This window comes from Chiloscyllium punctatum, chromosome 22, assembly GCF_047496795.1.
Source record: "Chiloscyllium punctatum isolate Juve2018m chromosome 22, sChiPun1.3, whole genome shotgun sequence".
NCBI classification, from domain to species: domain Eukaryota; kingdom Metazoa; phylum Chordata; class Chondrichthyes; order Orectolobiformes; family Hemiscylliidae; genus Chiloscyllium; species Chiloscyllium punctatum.
Window position 1 is genome coordinate 51218223 of NC_092760.1, and position 15268 is coordinate 51233490.

The 15268-nt window shown below is 41.9% G+C and overlaps 1 protein-coding gene across 7 annotated transcripts in view; it reads right to left on the bottom strand.

Annotated features, from left to right (window-relative positions):
* Window positions 1-15268, bottom strand: part of znf143b (zinc finger protein 143b) — a 102868-nt gene that overhangs the window by 40854 nt on the left and 46746 nt on the right. For all 7 annotated transcript variants that reach the window (XM_072592277.1, XM_072592276.1, XM_072592275.1 and 4 more), the window contains one exon: window positions 2796-2921. In XM_072592277.1, coding sequence (XP_072448378.1) covers window positions 2796-2921 — 126 coding nt within the window. The remainder of the gene's footprint in view (window positions 1-2795; window positions 2922-15268) is intronic.

The following is a 15268-nucleotide window of genomic DNA, read 5'->3' on the forward strand; positions in this document are numbered from 1 at the left end:
GATGCAAGAACTACAGGGTAGGAATAATGGGGTATTCAGTTATCCTAATGTGAACCGTAACAAATTTAAGAACAAAAAGTACAGAAGGGGGACATTTTCTAAAGTGTACACAAGAAAATTTTCATCTGTAGGCTTTGAACCCAATGAGGAAGCATTGGTGGATCAAGATCTGGGAACAAAGTTAGATAGGTAGAATATTTTAAGTGGGAGGTCACATGAGGAATTAGATTAGATTAGATTAGATTACTTACAGTGTGGAAACAGGCCCTTTGGCCCAACAAGTCCACACCGCCCCGCCGAAGCGCAACCCACCCATACCCCTACATTTACCCCTTACCTAACACTACGGGCAATTTAGCATGGTCAATTCACCTGACCTGCATATCTTTGGACTGTGGGAGGAAACCGGAGCACCCGGAGGAAACCCACGCAGACACGGGGAGAACGTGCAAACTCCACACAGTTAGTCGCCTGAGGCGGGAATTGAACCCGGATCTCTGGCGCTGTGAGGCAGCAGTGCTATCCACTGTGCCACCGTGCTGCCCAGAATTAGAATTAGAATGGTTTTGAAAAATGGTAAGGAACAAGTAAGTATAAATTGCCTATCTGGAGAAGGCCTAATTCCAATGAATTAGAAAGGGATCTCGCGCTTTCAATTATGTAGGGCTCATCACAAAATCACACTTCCATCTTTTTCCTTCTCCTTGGAACATCTCAATCTTTACCAAATACCACATCAGGTTTCTGAGAGATATTTTGATTCCAAAATCATCTGAACAAATTAACAGCTCTCTCTGACCTAATACTATCTTTTATCCTTCAAGTTTGTCATCAGCAGTCCAGCCTCCAATAATCAATTCTTGAGCTCAGAGTCCTTGGAAACTAATGTCCCTTTTCCAAACTTCCTTTTTGGACCAAAGCCATTTAATAGGTTATTACCTACCAAATTCGTGCTCAAATTTCCCAGAATTCCACGTTTGGATCTCTCCAAAGCGATTTCCACTTCAATATAAAGTTGCAAATGGCATCCTGACAAATTACGTAGCTATGGCCATGATGAGCCATCCCACTTAACCTTCTAAACGGCTGACAGTCTTTGACGTGGCTAACCACTTTATCCTCTTCAATCATCCAGTTGGATGGGACTCCATTCACCTGATTTTATCATCTATCCAGTTGCAACTAGAGGATCAGAGAATCTCTTCCCACAACTACACTGTTACCCCTGTAGTCCACAAGAATCTGTCCCTGGCTTTCTCTCACCTCTTGTCCACATATTGGCTTCCACCACAATATCTGAAAGCATGGCAAGTTCCACATGGATTCAGATGACATTCAGCTCTACCCCACCATCAACCTTCTCAACTTTTCCATAGTCTCTCAATTGTCAAGACAGTTTTTCAGATATCAAGAAATGCATGAGCAAAGATTTTCCCCAAATAAGTACTGGGAAGACTCAAGTCATTGTTTTTTGTCCCCAATGTCCACTAAGTAGTCTCTGACTCCATTCCCTTCCATTTGCAGCCAGACTGTTCTCAATTTTGGTATCTTCTTTGACGGTGATACATTTTTTACCTCACATTAATATTATTTTAAACATCATCTACATAGTAAAAACAAAATAAAAGCAAATTACTGCGGATGCTGGAATCTGAAACCAAAAAAGAGAAAATGCTGGAAAATCTCAGCAGGTCTATTAGAGGGTCAGTTAGACTTGAAACGTCAGCTCTTTTCTCTCCTTACAGATGCTGCCAGACCTGCTGAGATTTTCCAGCATTTTCTCTTTTGGTATCGTCTACATGTTCTTCTGCAGCATGGCTCAACTCCGCACTGCCTCAACTCACCTGCTGCTGTCATACTCATCCATGACTTAAGTACTCAAGACTTTGCCAGATCTCACAGCTCCCATCTCACACAAACTTTAGCTCATCTGAAATTCTGTGTCACATCCAAACTCACAACAAGTGAGTCACAACACAACAAGAAAGGGACGGTCTAATCCATTCTTATCTCTGCCACCTCCACCAGCTGCTCGTTGTATGCTGCCTGAACTGCTGTGCTCTTCCAGCACCACTAATCCAGTATTTGATTTTCAGCATCTGCAGTCATTGTTTTCACCTCCACCAGGTGTCAACCTGCCAGGATCTTTGTGGTTTCCTATTCATTCCAATTGTAACCCATCCACCATTGACATCCTTTTGATTCCTAGGCTCCAAACTCAGAAATTCCCTGTTTAAACTCCTCCATCTATCTACCTCCTTCTTCAAGACACTTTCTAAAATCTCCCGCTTTAACCAATCTTTCAGTCACCTTTGAGAAAAACTTTGGGACATTTTACTTCATTAAAGCTATCACATAAAGGCAAGTTGTTGTTAAGTTACTATGGTATCATTTAGATGAAGTGATATGTGGAAACTGCATTGATATCATTGTTTTCTAGGAATCAAAGTAAACCAAAGAGGAAAGAAATGTAGCGGTTAGAGTTAGTGGCACGTATTTATAACGCTATAAAATATAAAGAAGATAGTCATAAAAACACAATCTATTGTATTATAGAATTACAGCTTTCAATTTCATCACTCAAGTTGCCCTGACAGCAAAGAAGTATCAGATTGCAAACATTAATGTTTTTACTGAAAACCCAAGTATTTCCATAAAGGTCCACTTGAAGAAAAAGCTGGTTACCAAACAGGTTACATTAAGTTGTATTTTTAATTGAGGTTGTGAGAATGAAAAATGCAAAATGAAAAATGCATTTTCTTTTAACCAGATGTAATTTATATATTCTGTTTGACCTGTGTGAGTTCGGATGTGTTTCTGCAAATCCCCTGAGGTTTTAAACGCTTTGTCACAACTTTCTTCTGGGCATCTGTATGGCTTTTCTCCTGTATGGGTTCTTGTATGGCTTTTTAATCCATATCCTGAAACAGGAACAGAAGTATTCACAGAGGAAAATACAACATTGAACAATCATGGAACTAAGCAAACAGATTTTTAATCAGATTGTAGGCAAAAACCTCAGCAAACAGATTTTTCATGCTTCCTGACATTGGATGCAGTGACAATGGAGCACCATCACAAAACAAGTGGAAAGGTATAAGATTGATAATTGTTGCATTTTAGTTTAAACATTTCAAATGATACTATTTTTGTAGCTTGTACACAGTGTACCTTTATTTTAAATGCAGTATAGACACTACAATTTGATTATTCCAATCATTAAACTAAAGACCGGACATGTATAGTAAACCAAAGGAATGGATAACCAAGTATTAGAAGGGTGAAAACTAAATAATAATTTCTCAAAGGAGTTGTCTGGGTGTTGTGGAGTCAGTGGAAGAGTGCAAATCTGATTCCAAAGTTCAGTATTATTGGGACTGAGACCTTGGCAGATTTCAGGTTCTCCCATATTTTGGACAAAAGACTTATAATCAGACCAGATTTTGCACTGGCAAACTGGAATTATGTTTAAAGGATTCCCATGCAACTTTGCAAAGTTTTAGTTTCTGGCTACTGTGACTCTTGAGGAGGTATTGAAAGAGACAGAGTGGCCAGAGATCACTGACCAGGAATGAGAAATAAGTGACCAGTGCTCAATAGCAACTTACGTTTTAATGCACTCCTTCATTTCCTGACTTTGTTTTCATGCAAGCATGTTTATCTTTTCTGGAAGAGCTCAGCAGTGCTCCCTTTAAAACTGTTACTTACACTGCGCGTTGTCCTTGGCAGGTGCATTGGTAAACCAACTACATGATGAGGTGAGTGGTGCAAAAAGTAGGCATGAAGCCTCCTGTTGGAAGATTCAAGCATCTATCCTGGGGCCTATTTTGATGCTTATTCCAAGATTGCATCCAGCTGTCTGTCTCTTAAACTATGTATAATGCCTGTTATGTCAGACACCCGCAAAACAGGGAGTTACTAATTACTGAGTAACTGAATATCGGTACAGCTGTGAATATAGTGATATTCAAGCAGGCTGCTTTGTCCTGGATGGTGTGAAGCTTCTTGTGTTGTTGAGGCTGCACTCATCCAGGCAAGAGGGGAGTATTCCATCACACTCTTGACTTGTACCTTATAGATGGTGAACAAGCTGTGGGGAATCAGGTGGTGAGTTACTCACTGCAGTATTCTAAGCCTCTGACCGGCTCTCGTAACCACTATGTTTATGTGGTGAGTCCAGTTATGCATCTGATCAATGGTAGCCCCCAGGGTGGACTGGGTTAACAGTTGACAGTGGGGGAAATTCAGTGATGGTAACACCACTGAATGTCAACGGACAGTGATTAGATTGTCTCTTGTTGGTGATGGTCAGAGCCTGGCATTTGTGTGGCATGAATGTTACTTGCCACTTGTCAGCCCAAGCCTGGATATTGCCCAAATGCAACAAGATTTGGACATGGACTGCTTCAGTACCTGAGGAGTTATGAATGGTGCTGAATACTGTGTAATCATCAGCGAACATTGCATTTCTGATCTTATGAGGGAGGGAAGGTCATTGATAAAGTTGAAGATGGTTGTGCCTAGGACACTACCCTGAGGAACTCCTGCAGAGATGTCCTGGAGCTGAGATGGCTGATCTCCCACAACCACAAACATCTTCCTTTGTGAATGGTAAGACTCTAACCACCAGAGAGAATTTACCACCACACTTCAACTGATTCCAGTTTTGCCAGGACTCCTGATGCCACACTCTGTCGAATGCAGCCTTGATGTCAAGGGCTGTCACTCTCACCTCACCTCTGGAATTCAGCTCTTTTGTCAACGCTTGAATCAAGGCTGTAATGAGGTAACTTTACTGGTGGTTGAGAGTAGACCGATGGGGCAGTAATTGGCCAAGTTGGATGTGTCCTATCTTTTACGTACAGGACATACTTGGGCAATTTTCAATATTCTTGGATAGTTGCCAGTGTTATAACTGGAACAGCTTGGCTAGGGAACCTGCAAGTTCTGGTGCATAAGTCTTTAGTAATACTGGCAGAATGTTGTCAGGACCCATAACCTTTAGAGTATCCAGTGTCTCCAATTGTTTCTTGATATCATATAGAGTGGCTGAAGTATAGTACCTGTAATACTGGGGACCACTATAAAGTATTGTCTGAAGTCTAGTACCTGTAATACTGGGGACCACTAAGGCTGAAGATGGATCATCCACTCAGCACTTCTGACTGAAGATTGCTGCAAAGGCTTCAGCCTTATCTTTTGCACTGACGTGCTGGGGATGGGTGTGGCAAAACTGCAGAGCTTGGATCAAATCCATTGGTTGTAGGACCACTTAGCTCTGTCTATCACTTGCTGCTTATGCTGTTTGGCATGCAAGTAGTCCCGTTTATTGGCTTCACCAGATTGACACCTTATCATCAGGTATGCCTGGTGCTGCTCCTGGCATGCCTTCCTGCACTCTCCATTGAACCAGGTTTGATCCCCTGACTTGATGGTAATGGTTGAGTGGGGGATATTTCAGGCCATGAGGTTACAGATTGTGCTGGAGTACATGGATGCCCAGTCTTGAGTTGCTTGATCTATTTGAAGTCTGTCTCATTTACCATGGTGACAGTGCCACACATCACAATGGAGGTTATGATCAATGTGAAGGCCAGGACTTCGTCTACACAAGGACTGTGCAGTGGTTGCTGTTATCAATATGGTCATGGACAGATGCACCTGCAGCTGGCAGATTGGTAAGTATGAGGTTAAGTATTTTTTTCTCCCTTGTTGGTTCTCTCATCCCCTGCCGCATACCCAGTCTAACAGGTATCTTCTTTTGGATCTACCCAGCTTGATCAGCAGTGCTGCTGCTAAGCCACTTTTGGTAGCAGACATTGAAATCTCCCATCCAGAGAACATTTTGTGCCCTTGCCATGCTCAGTCCTTCCTTCAACATGGAGCAGTATTGATTCATCAGTTGAGGGAGGATGTACATGGTAATCAGCACGAGGTTTCTTTGCCCACGTTTAACTTGAAGCCATGAGACTTCATGGGGCCCGGAGTCAATTTTGATGACTGCCAGGACAACTCCCTCCCGACTGTATACCACTGTGCCACCACCTTGGCTGGATCTGTTCTGTCAATGGGACAGGACATGTCCAAAGATGGTTATGGTGGTGTCTGGAACGTTGTCTGTAAAGTATGGCATCAGCCTTGAGGAGATGAAGTCCTGCAATCACCTTGTAAATACCCTCCATCATGTTGTGCCACTGTACTAGAAAGGTAGACTTTAAACAGATCTGGAAACTCAAGATAGCCTTCAGCACCTCATGGATATCCATCACCAACAGTAGACTTGTAGGCTAACATAAAATGCACTGTTATGGCTTGGCATATCTCCCCATTCTACAATTAACATCAAACCACTGAGTCATCCCTAGTTCAATGAAGACTACAGAAGGACATTCTCGGAACAAAAGCGGGCACACCTAAAAATAAGGTATTAATGTAGAGAAGCTGAAAAATAGGACTAACTGCTTGCCAAAGAGGATACACAACAAGTGATAGTCAGAGGAAAGTAATTCCACAACCAACAGGTCAGAGCTAAGCTCTGTAGCCCTTTCACATCCAGCAGTGAATGATGGTCAATGAAACAAGTCACTGGTGGAGAAGATTCCAAAAATATTCCCATCCTCAATAATGAGGGAGCCCAGTACATCATTGCTAAGGATAAGGTTGAAGTAATTACAATGAACTTCAAGGAGAAGTGATGAGACCAGAGGTCCCTAATATCACAGATGCAATTTCTCCAGCCAATTTGATTAATTTCTGTCGATATCAAGAAATAGATGGAAGAACTGGATATTGCAAAGGCAATGAGCCCGACAACATACCCGCAATAATACTGAAGACATGTAGTCTAGAATTGCTGTGCCCTTCGCCAAGTGATAATCTAACATTGACATTTAATGGCATTACCATTGCTGAATCTTCCAATATTAGCATCTTTGGGTTTACAATTGACCAGTAAATGAACTGGACTAGCCAAAAAAATACAGTGGTCACAAGAGCAGAACAAACACTAAGAATCCTGCAACAAACAACTCATTTCCCATCTCCCTGTCCACCATCTATAAGATACAAGTCAGATAATGTGATGGAACACTCTCCACTTGACTAGATGAGTACAGCTACAACAACACTCAAGAAGCTTGACACCATTCAGGACAAAGTACCTGCTTAACTGGCATCATATCCACAAACATTCACTCCCTCCACCACTGCTGCTCACCTTCCTAATCCATTAGCGCTACCATATGGAAGGACATAGTAAGCAGATTCTAACACTAACTCTATTGTGACAGAACAATATCACCTGCAAGTTCCCCTTCAAGCCACTCACCATCCAGACATGAAAATATATCACCATTCCTTTAGTGCTGATGGGTCAAAGTCCTGGATCTTCCTTCTTAACAGTATTGTGGGTTTACACACACCAGATGAACTGCAGTGGTTCAAGAAAGCAACTTACAACTACCTTCTCAAGGGCAATTGGAGTGGGCAATAAATGCTGCCCTGCCAACAACATCCACATCCCATGAATGATTTAAAATAAATCCCGGAATACTTCCTGATGTTTATTTCTTTTCAGCTTCCTTATTTTCTTTGTTCCAATTACATTTTAATGCTTGTACATTTTAGTTTCAGTCATGGACTATTTGCTGCATGAATGGTGACCAAACTACTGCTGTACTTCCACTACTTTCGGTTTTTGAGACAGGGAGATTCTTCTCACTTCTGTCCAGAATGAGCAATGCATAAATTAAAACAGCCCATTGTTCTGAACTGACCCACAAGAAAAAAAATCTTTTCCACGTTCACATTGCCATAACCATTCAGGATCTTACACACTTCAATCAAGTCATTCCTCACTCTTTTAGATTCTAATGGGACAAACCTAGCCTGTTTAACCTCTCCTGCTTTCTGCCCCTCCCTTCTTGAATTGAGAGGTTATATTTATTACTTGCTCTCTTGCTGTCTCTTTGTACATTCCGATGCTATCATCCTCTTACATTCTAATTTCTTCCTTCCGATTAATCTTTTAGTCATTCTCTGCTGTTCATAATATTCTGATACATCATCTGACCGCCACTTCATCTCTGTACTGTTATATTATTTTCCCTTATGTTTTATGCTTACTGCTTGAGATAGGTGTTCATTGAACACAACCATGTCAAGGATCAGTAATCCAAATTGCATCTAAACAGCCTATTAAAAGAATTAGGTGATCTTTGAAACTAAATTCATGAAGAACTATAGTCAAATTTTGTGTGTGTGTGTATATATGGGCCATGCTTGTTGGGCATATGATCTGAAGTTTTTATTGGCTTTTCTGGACTGTGCGACTCTAGGTTGGGTCTTGGGCCATTGAGAGCGGCTGGTTCTCTGGTGTCTACTCAAACATGGGGCTGTTAATCAGAAACTTTGCAGATCAGTTTCTTTAATTGGCTCAACTCATCCCCTTCAAGTCAACTGGTTACTGAAGAATTTTCCTGTATTACTGTGAATTGTACTTCTATAAATCTTGACTGATGAAACCAGAGCATCCAAATCTCCTGAAGCTCAGGCTTCCCACAGCTCAAAGGTCTTGTTCAGTCCATTATCTCCTTCATTCTCACCCATCTAAGCTTGGTTACCCCCTCATCGCATTTCATCTCATTGATCCTCCAAACACAACTACACATTTTCTTGATCTCTTTACAACCACATGTGGTTTGACAATTGAGTTTTGATGTATTGCATTATTTTTTTCCCCAAACCTCACCTGGACACAAACTCACTGTTTGAGCTGCTTGTTTATTTCAATATGTGATAATATTCCAAATTGTTATGCAGTTGCTTTTGTACACAGTTTAAAAGGGCATCGTTAATGATCCATGAGCAAGAGACTACCTGTACATACTAAATCTCTCTATTGTTCTCTCAAGAAACTGAAATTTTTAGTTAATTGGATGTCAGTGACATAAAAAACTTAAATCTCCAAGCCAAGTTCCTGGTAACTGCCTATAGGCTGTAGATTATCTCCTGAGGGAAACTCTCCACTTAACAACTGTTGTTTTTAGTGGTTGGAACTAGCTGTCATTTTCAGTAAATGTTTCATATTTGATTTGCAGCCAACTGTTTGAGACAGCACTTCTGGAACTAATGTGGGTTTTATGTAATGGCAAATTAACAACTGAGTAAGGCCCTCTTGCAGCAGGAGGCACAGTTATTGAAATTTTTACACAACTTATTGTGTTGAGCACAAACAGTCGGCTAATCAGATTAAATAGTTTGTCTTAGAACCAAAGAAAAGTTACAACTCTGATAGAGGCCATTCAACCCATCATATCTGTGCCAACCCCCTTTATCCTTCTAAATGCCATCAGAGTCTTTTACTGCACCTTCATTCTCAGGATCATTCTTATAAACCTCCTCTGAATCTGCTCCAACGCCAGCACATCCCTCCACACAGTCAGAGCCCAAAACTGCTCACAGTATTCCAAATGCACTCTGTCTAGAGCCTTAGACAGTCTCAATGGTGCATTTCTACTCTTGTACTCTAGCCCTCTTAAAATCACCGCTAATATTGCACTTGTCTTCCTAAGTGCCAAATGAACTTCCATGTTACCCTTAGAAGAATCCTGAACTGGAACTCGCTGCTTCATATTTCTGAAAACTTACCCCATTTAGAGAATAGTCTATGCTTTTATTCTTCCTACCAAAGTCACACTTTCCTGTCATGTGTTTTATCTGGCACTTCTTTGTCCACTTTCCTAATCGGTCTAATTCTTTCTGCAGCCTCCCCACCTTGTCAACACTATCTGTCCTCCACCTACCTTTGTGTCATCTACTAATTTAGCAACAATGCCCTCAGTTCCTACATCTAGATCATTAACACTGACTCCTATGGAACTCCACTTATCATCAGATGCATCTGATAAAGGTCTCTTTATCTCCACTCTCTGCCTACTGCCAGTCATCCAATCCTCTATGTCAATCTTCTATCCCCAAGACTTGGCCCAGACATAATGGATTCCTATCTTATTTAGCAGCCTTCTGTGTGGTACCTTGTCAAACGCCTTCTGGAAATCCAAACAGATTACAACCACTGGCTCTTTTTTGTTTAACTTGCTCATTATTTCCTCAAAGAATTCTAACAGGTTTGTCAGACATGACTTCCCATTGATGAAATCATGCTAATTCAGCCCTATTTTACCATGCACTTCCAAGTACGCAGCAAACTCATTCTCAATAATGGATTCTAAAACCTTACTAATTAACAAAGTCAGGCTAACCAGCCTATAGTTTCCCATCTTCTGCCTCCCTCCCTCCCTTGTACACAGGGTTGCTACATCAGCCATTTTCAAGTCCTCTGGGACCCTTCCTGATTCCACCAATTCTGAAAGATTACCACTAATGCCTCTACAATTGCCTCAGCTATCTGTCAGAACTCAGTAGTCCATCTGGTGTAGGGTGATTTATCCACGTTCAGACCTTTCAGATTCCCCAACATCTTCTCCTTAGCGATGGTCACTACACTCACCTCTGCTGTCTGACTATCTTGAAGTTCTGGCATGCTGCTGGTGTCTTCGAGACTGAACAATGAATGAAAGTACCTAATCAGATCGTCTGTCATTTCTTTGTTCCCAATTACAAATTCTCCAACCTCATTTTCTAGCAGGCCAATGCCCGCTCTGACCTCCCTCTTAACTTTTATATCTAAAAAACACCTCTTACAATCTTATTTCATATTACTAGCTATTCTACCCCTATTGCTTTATTAGCTATCCTCTTTCGGTTTTTAATAAGACTTCACAATCCTCTTACTTCCCACTAATCTTCACAACATTGTGTGCTTTTACTTTTGCTTTTATGCTGTCCCTGACTTCCTTTGTCAGCCATGGTTGCCTCATCCTGCCTTGCTTCTTCTTCCTCGAGATGAATTTCTGCTATGCCTCCCAAATTATTCCCCAAAACTCCTGCATTACCCCTCCATCTTCCCTGCTCAGCTCCCCTTCCAATCAACTCCACCTTTGTACTTACCTCACTCAATTGCAAACTGCAGGGTGAACTCTATCATATTATGGTCACTGGGTCTAGGAACTCCTTCACCTTAAGCTCCCGAATTACACATCACCAAATCCAGAATTGCCTATTCCCTTGTGGGCCTAAAATGTTTTGCTGGAAAAGCGCAGCAGGTCAGGCAGCATCCAAGGAATAGGAGGGTCTGCTGCGCTTTTCCAGCAACACATTTTCAGCTCTGATCTCCAGCATCTGCAGTCCTCACTTTCTCCTCGAAGATATTCCCTTGTGGGCTCTACCATAAACTGCTTCAAAAAAAACACTCTCGTTGACATTCCATGACTTCAGTTTCTTGTGATACGCTACCAACCTGATTTTCCCAATTCGTCTGCATATTGAACTCCCCCATGATTATTGTTATTGAGCCTTTTTATCTCCTAATTTATTTTATTCCCACATCTTGACTACTGCTTATGTACGAAGCCTGTACATAATTCCCATTAAGATATCTTTTCCTTCACAGTTCCTCAACTCTACCCACACAGATTCTACATCTTCCAATTCTATGGCACTTCATTCTGTTAATTTAATTTCATTTCTTACTAATAAGACAACCCTACTCCCTCTGCCATCTGCCTGTCTTTTCGATCGAATGCATATCCTTGAATCTTTAGTTCGCAGCCTTGTTTCCCTTGCAGGTTTGTCTCTCTGATAGCCATAACATTGCACTGGTAAAAAGGGCAGGTACAACAAGCTCATTTATTTTATTTTTTACTGCATGCATTTAAGTGCAACACCCTCAGACCTGCACTGACTGCACCCTTCTCATACTTGTTGCCTTAGCTGATGTGCCTGAAGTTACATACCTGATCCTGTCCATACCGTCTGCCCTATTATTTGTTATGTACTTTATATTATGAGCTAGCTTAGTTATTTTGTAGGTCACCATTCTTCTTCCTTGAGATGAATTTCTGCTCTGCCTCCCAAATTATTCCCAGAAACTCCTGCATTACCCCTCCATCTTCCCTGCTCAGCTCAGTTTGCAATCCCCTATTAGGTCACCCTTCAGCCTCCTCTGTTGTGAGGAAAACAACCCAAGCATTTTTCCTCCTACTTGCAATTTTCAAACCTGAGCAAAGTTCTTGTAATGTCCTCTGTACTCTCTCAACAACAATGATGTCTTCCTTGCAATGTAGCAACCAGTAAACCGTACTCAAAATTCCAGCTATAGCCGAACTAGCGTCTTATATAGATGCTGTATTAGATCTCTACTTTGGTGCTCAATACCGTGCCCAATGAAGGAAGGCCTTCTTTATCTTCCTGTCTAGCTGCCTTCGAGAACTTGAAGGCATATATTCCAAAGTCTCTTACTTCCTCTAATCGTCTCAAAACTTTCCTGTTTATGGTGTATTTCCTTACTTTGTATGTTCTTCCCAAATGAAAATATTGCATTTCTCCAGAATTAATTCTGTTTGCCAATTTTCCACCTACTCAACCAAAACATTGATATTTTGTAAAGTAGTTTATTTACATAAAATGTACAGTTATGTTAAATATAAATCCATATCTGTAAAATAATTGAAGAATATCCAATTTGACAACAGTCTATGGACCAGGACCGATGTATTTGGATATGTAACATTGGAAATGAGATTGGTATACTTCAAGAAACAGTGAGAAATGTAAATACTTAAAAATAGAACTCATAGCAATAGCAGGTACTGGGACCGCAGTTGTGAATCAGATGATAGAATTTTTAAAAATATTTATTCATTTGTGGAATGTGGGTTTCGCTGCTGGCCAGCATTTATTGCCTGCCCCTAGTTACCCTTGAGAAGGTGGTGGTGAACTTCTTTCTTGAACCGCTGCAGTCCACCTGTTGTGGAATGACCCACAATACCATGAGGGAGGGAATTCCAGGATTTTGACCCAGCGACAGTGAAGGAATGGTGATATATTTCCGAGGATGAGGAGTGGTTTGGAGGGGAAATTGAAGGTGGTGGTGTTCCCATATATCTGCTGTGCTTGTCCTTCTAGATGGAAGAGATCATGGGATTTGAAGCTGCTATCTGAGGATCTTTGGTATATTCCTGCAATGTATCTTGTAGATAGTACTCACTGCTGCTGAGTGTCAGTGGTGGAGGGAGTGCATGCTTGTGAATGTAGTGCCACTCAAACAGGCTGCTTTGGCCTGGATGGTGTCAAGCTTCTGGTGTGCAGTTGGGGTTGCACTCATCCAGGTAAGTGTGGGGTATTCCATCACACTCCTGATTTGTGCCTTGTGGACAGTCTTTGGGAAGTCAGAAGGTGTATTACTCAACACAATATTCCAAGCCTCTGACCTGGTGTTATGTGGTGAGGTCTAGTTGAGTTTTTGGTCAATTATAACTCCCAGGATGTTGACAGTAGGGGATTCAGTGATGGCAAAACCATTGAAAAATAAGGGGCGGTGCTAAGATTGCCTCCTCCTGGTGACTTTCATGGCCTGGTATTTATGTGGCATGAATGTTACTTGCTACTAGTCAGCCTAAACCTCGATATTGTCCAGATCTTGTGCATTTTGGCATGGACTGCATCAGTATTTGAGCAGCTGGGACTGAACACAGTTTAATCATCGGCGAACATCCCCACTTCTGACCTTATGATGGAGGGAAGGTCACTGATGAAGTAACTTAAGCTGGTTGGGCCTAGGACTCTACCCTGAGGAACTCCGACAGAGATATCCTGGAGCTGAGATGACTGACCTCCAACAACCATAACCATCTTGCTGTGTGTAAGCTATGATTCTAACCATCAGATTATTTGACCCCTGATAACCATTAATTTCAGTTTTGCTAAGGCTCCTTGATGTTACAGTTGGTCAAATGTGACCTTGATGTCAAGGGCTGTCACTCTCCCCTCACCTCTGGAATTTAGCTCTTTTGTTGACGTTTGAATCAAGGCTGTAACGAGGTCAGGAGCTAAGTGATCCTGGCGGAACCAAAACTGAGGAACACAGAGCAAACTATTGCTGAGCATTTGCTGCTTGATAGCACTGTTGATGTCACATTCCAACACTTTAATGATGATTGAGAGAAGACTGATGGAGCAGTAATTGGCCAAGTTGGACTTGTTTCTGCTTTTTAAGTCCAAGACGTTCTCGGACAATTTTCTATATTCTCGGGTAGATGCTGGTGTTGTAATCATATGGAATAGCTTGGCAAGGGGAGCGGCAGGTCCTGGAGCACAGGTCTTCAGTACTATTGCCAGAATGTTGTCAGGACCTGTATTGAGTGTGTCCAACCACTTCTTGATATCACATGGAGGGCATTGAGTTGGTTAAAGACTAGTATCTATAATGCTGAGGACCACTGGAGGAGGCAGAGATGGATCATCCACTCAGCACTTCTGGCTGAAGATTGCTGCAAAGGATTCAGCCTTAATTTTTGCACTGATGCACTGGGCTCTTCGATCATTAAGGATAAGGATATTAGTGGAGCTTCCTCCTCCAGTGGGTTGTTTCATCATCCACCATTCACGGCTGAATGTGGAAAAACTGCAGTGCTTCGATCAGATCCATTGGTTGCGAGATTGCTTAGCTCTGTCTATCACTTGCTGCTTATGCTGTTTGACATGCAAGTAGTCCCATTTCGTTGGCTTCACCGGGTTGACACCTAATCATTAAGGATGCATGGTGCTTCTCCTGGCATGCCCTCCTGTACTCTCCATTGAAGCAGGGTTGATTCTCTGGCTTGTTGGCAATGGTTGAGTGAAGGATATGCTGGGCCATGAGGTTACTAATTGTGCTGGAGTACAATTCTGCTGTTGTTGATGGCCCACAGTGCCTCATGGATGCCCAGTCTTGAGTTGCGAGATCCATTTGAAATCTGTCCCATTTAGCACAGTGATACTGCCACACAACATGATGGAAGTTATTCTCATCTCCACAAAGACTGAGAGTTGGTCACTCGTACAAATTTGGTCATGGACACATGCACCTGCAACTGGCAGATTGGTAAGGAAGAGGTCAAGTATGTTTTCTCTCTTGTTGGTTCCCTCACCACCTGCCGCAGACCCAGTCTAGCAACTAAGCCCTTTAGGATCCGCTCAGTTCAAATCAGTAGTGCTGCTGCCAAGGTTATGGACATTGAAATCTCCCACCCAGAGTTACTTTGTGCCCTTTCCATGCTCAATGTGTTCTTCAACATGGAGGAGTACTGATTCATCAGCTGTGAGAGGACAGTACGTGGTAATCAGTAGGAAGTTTCCTTGCCCATGTTTAACTAGAAGCCATGAGTCT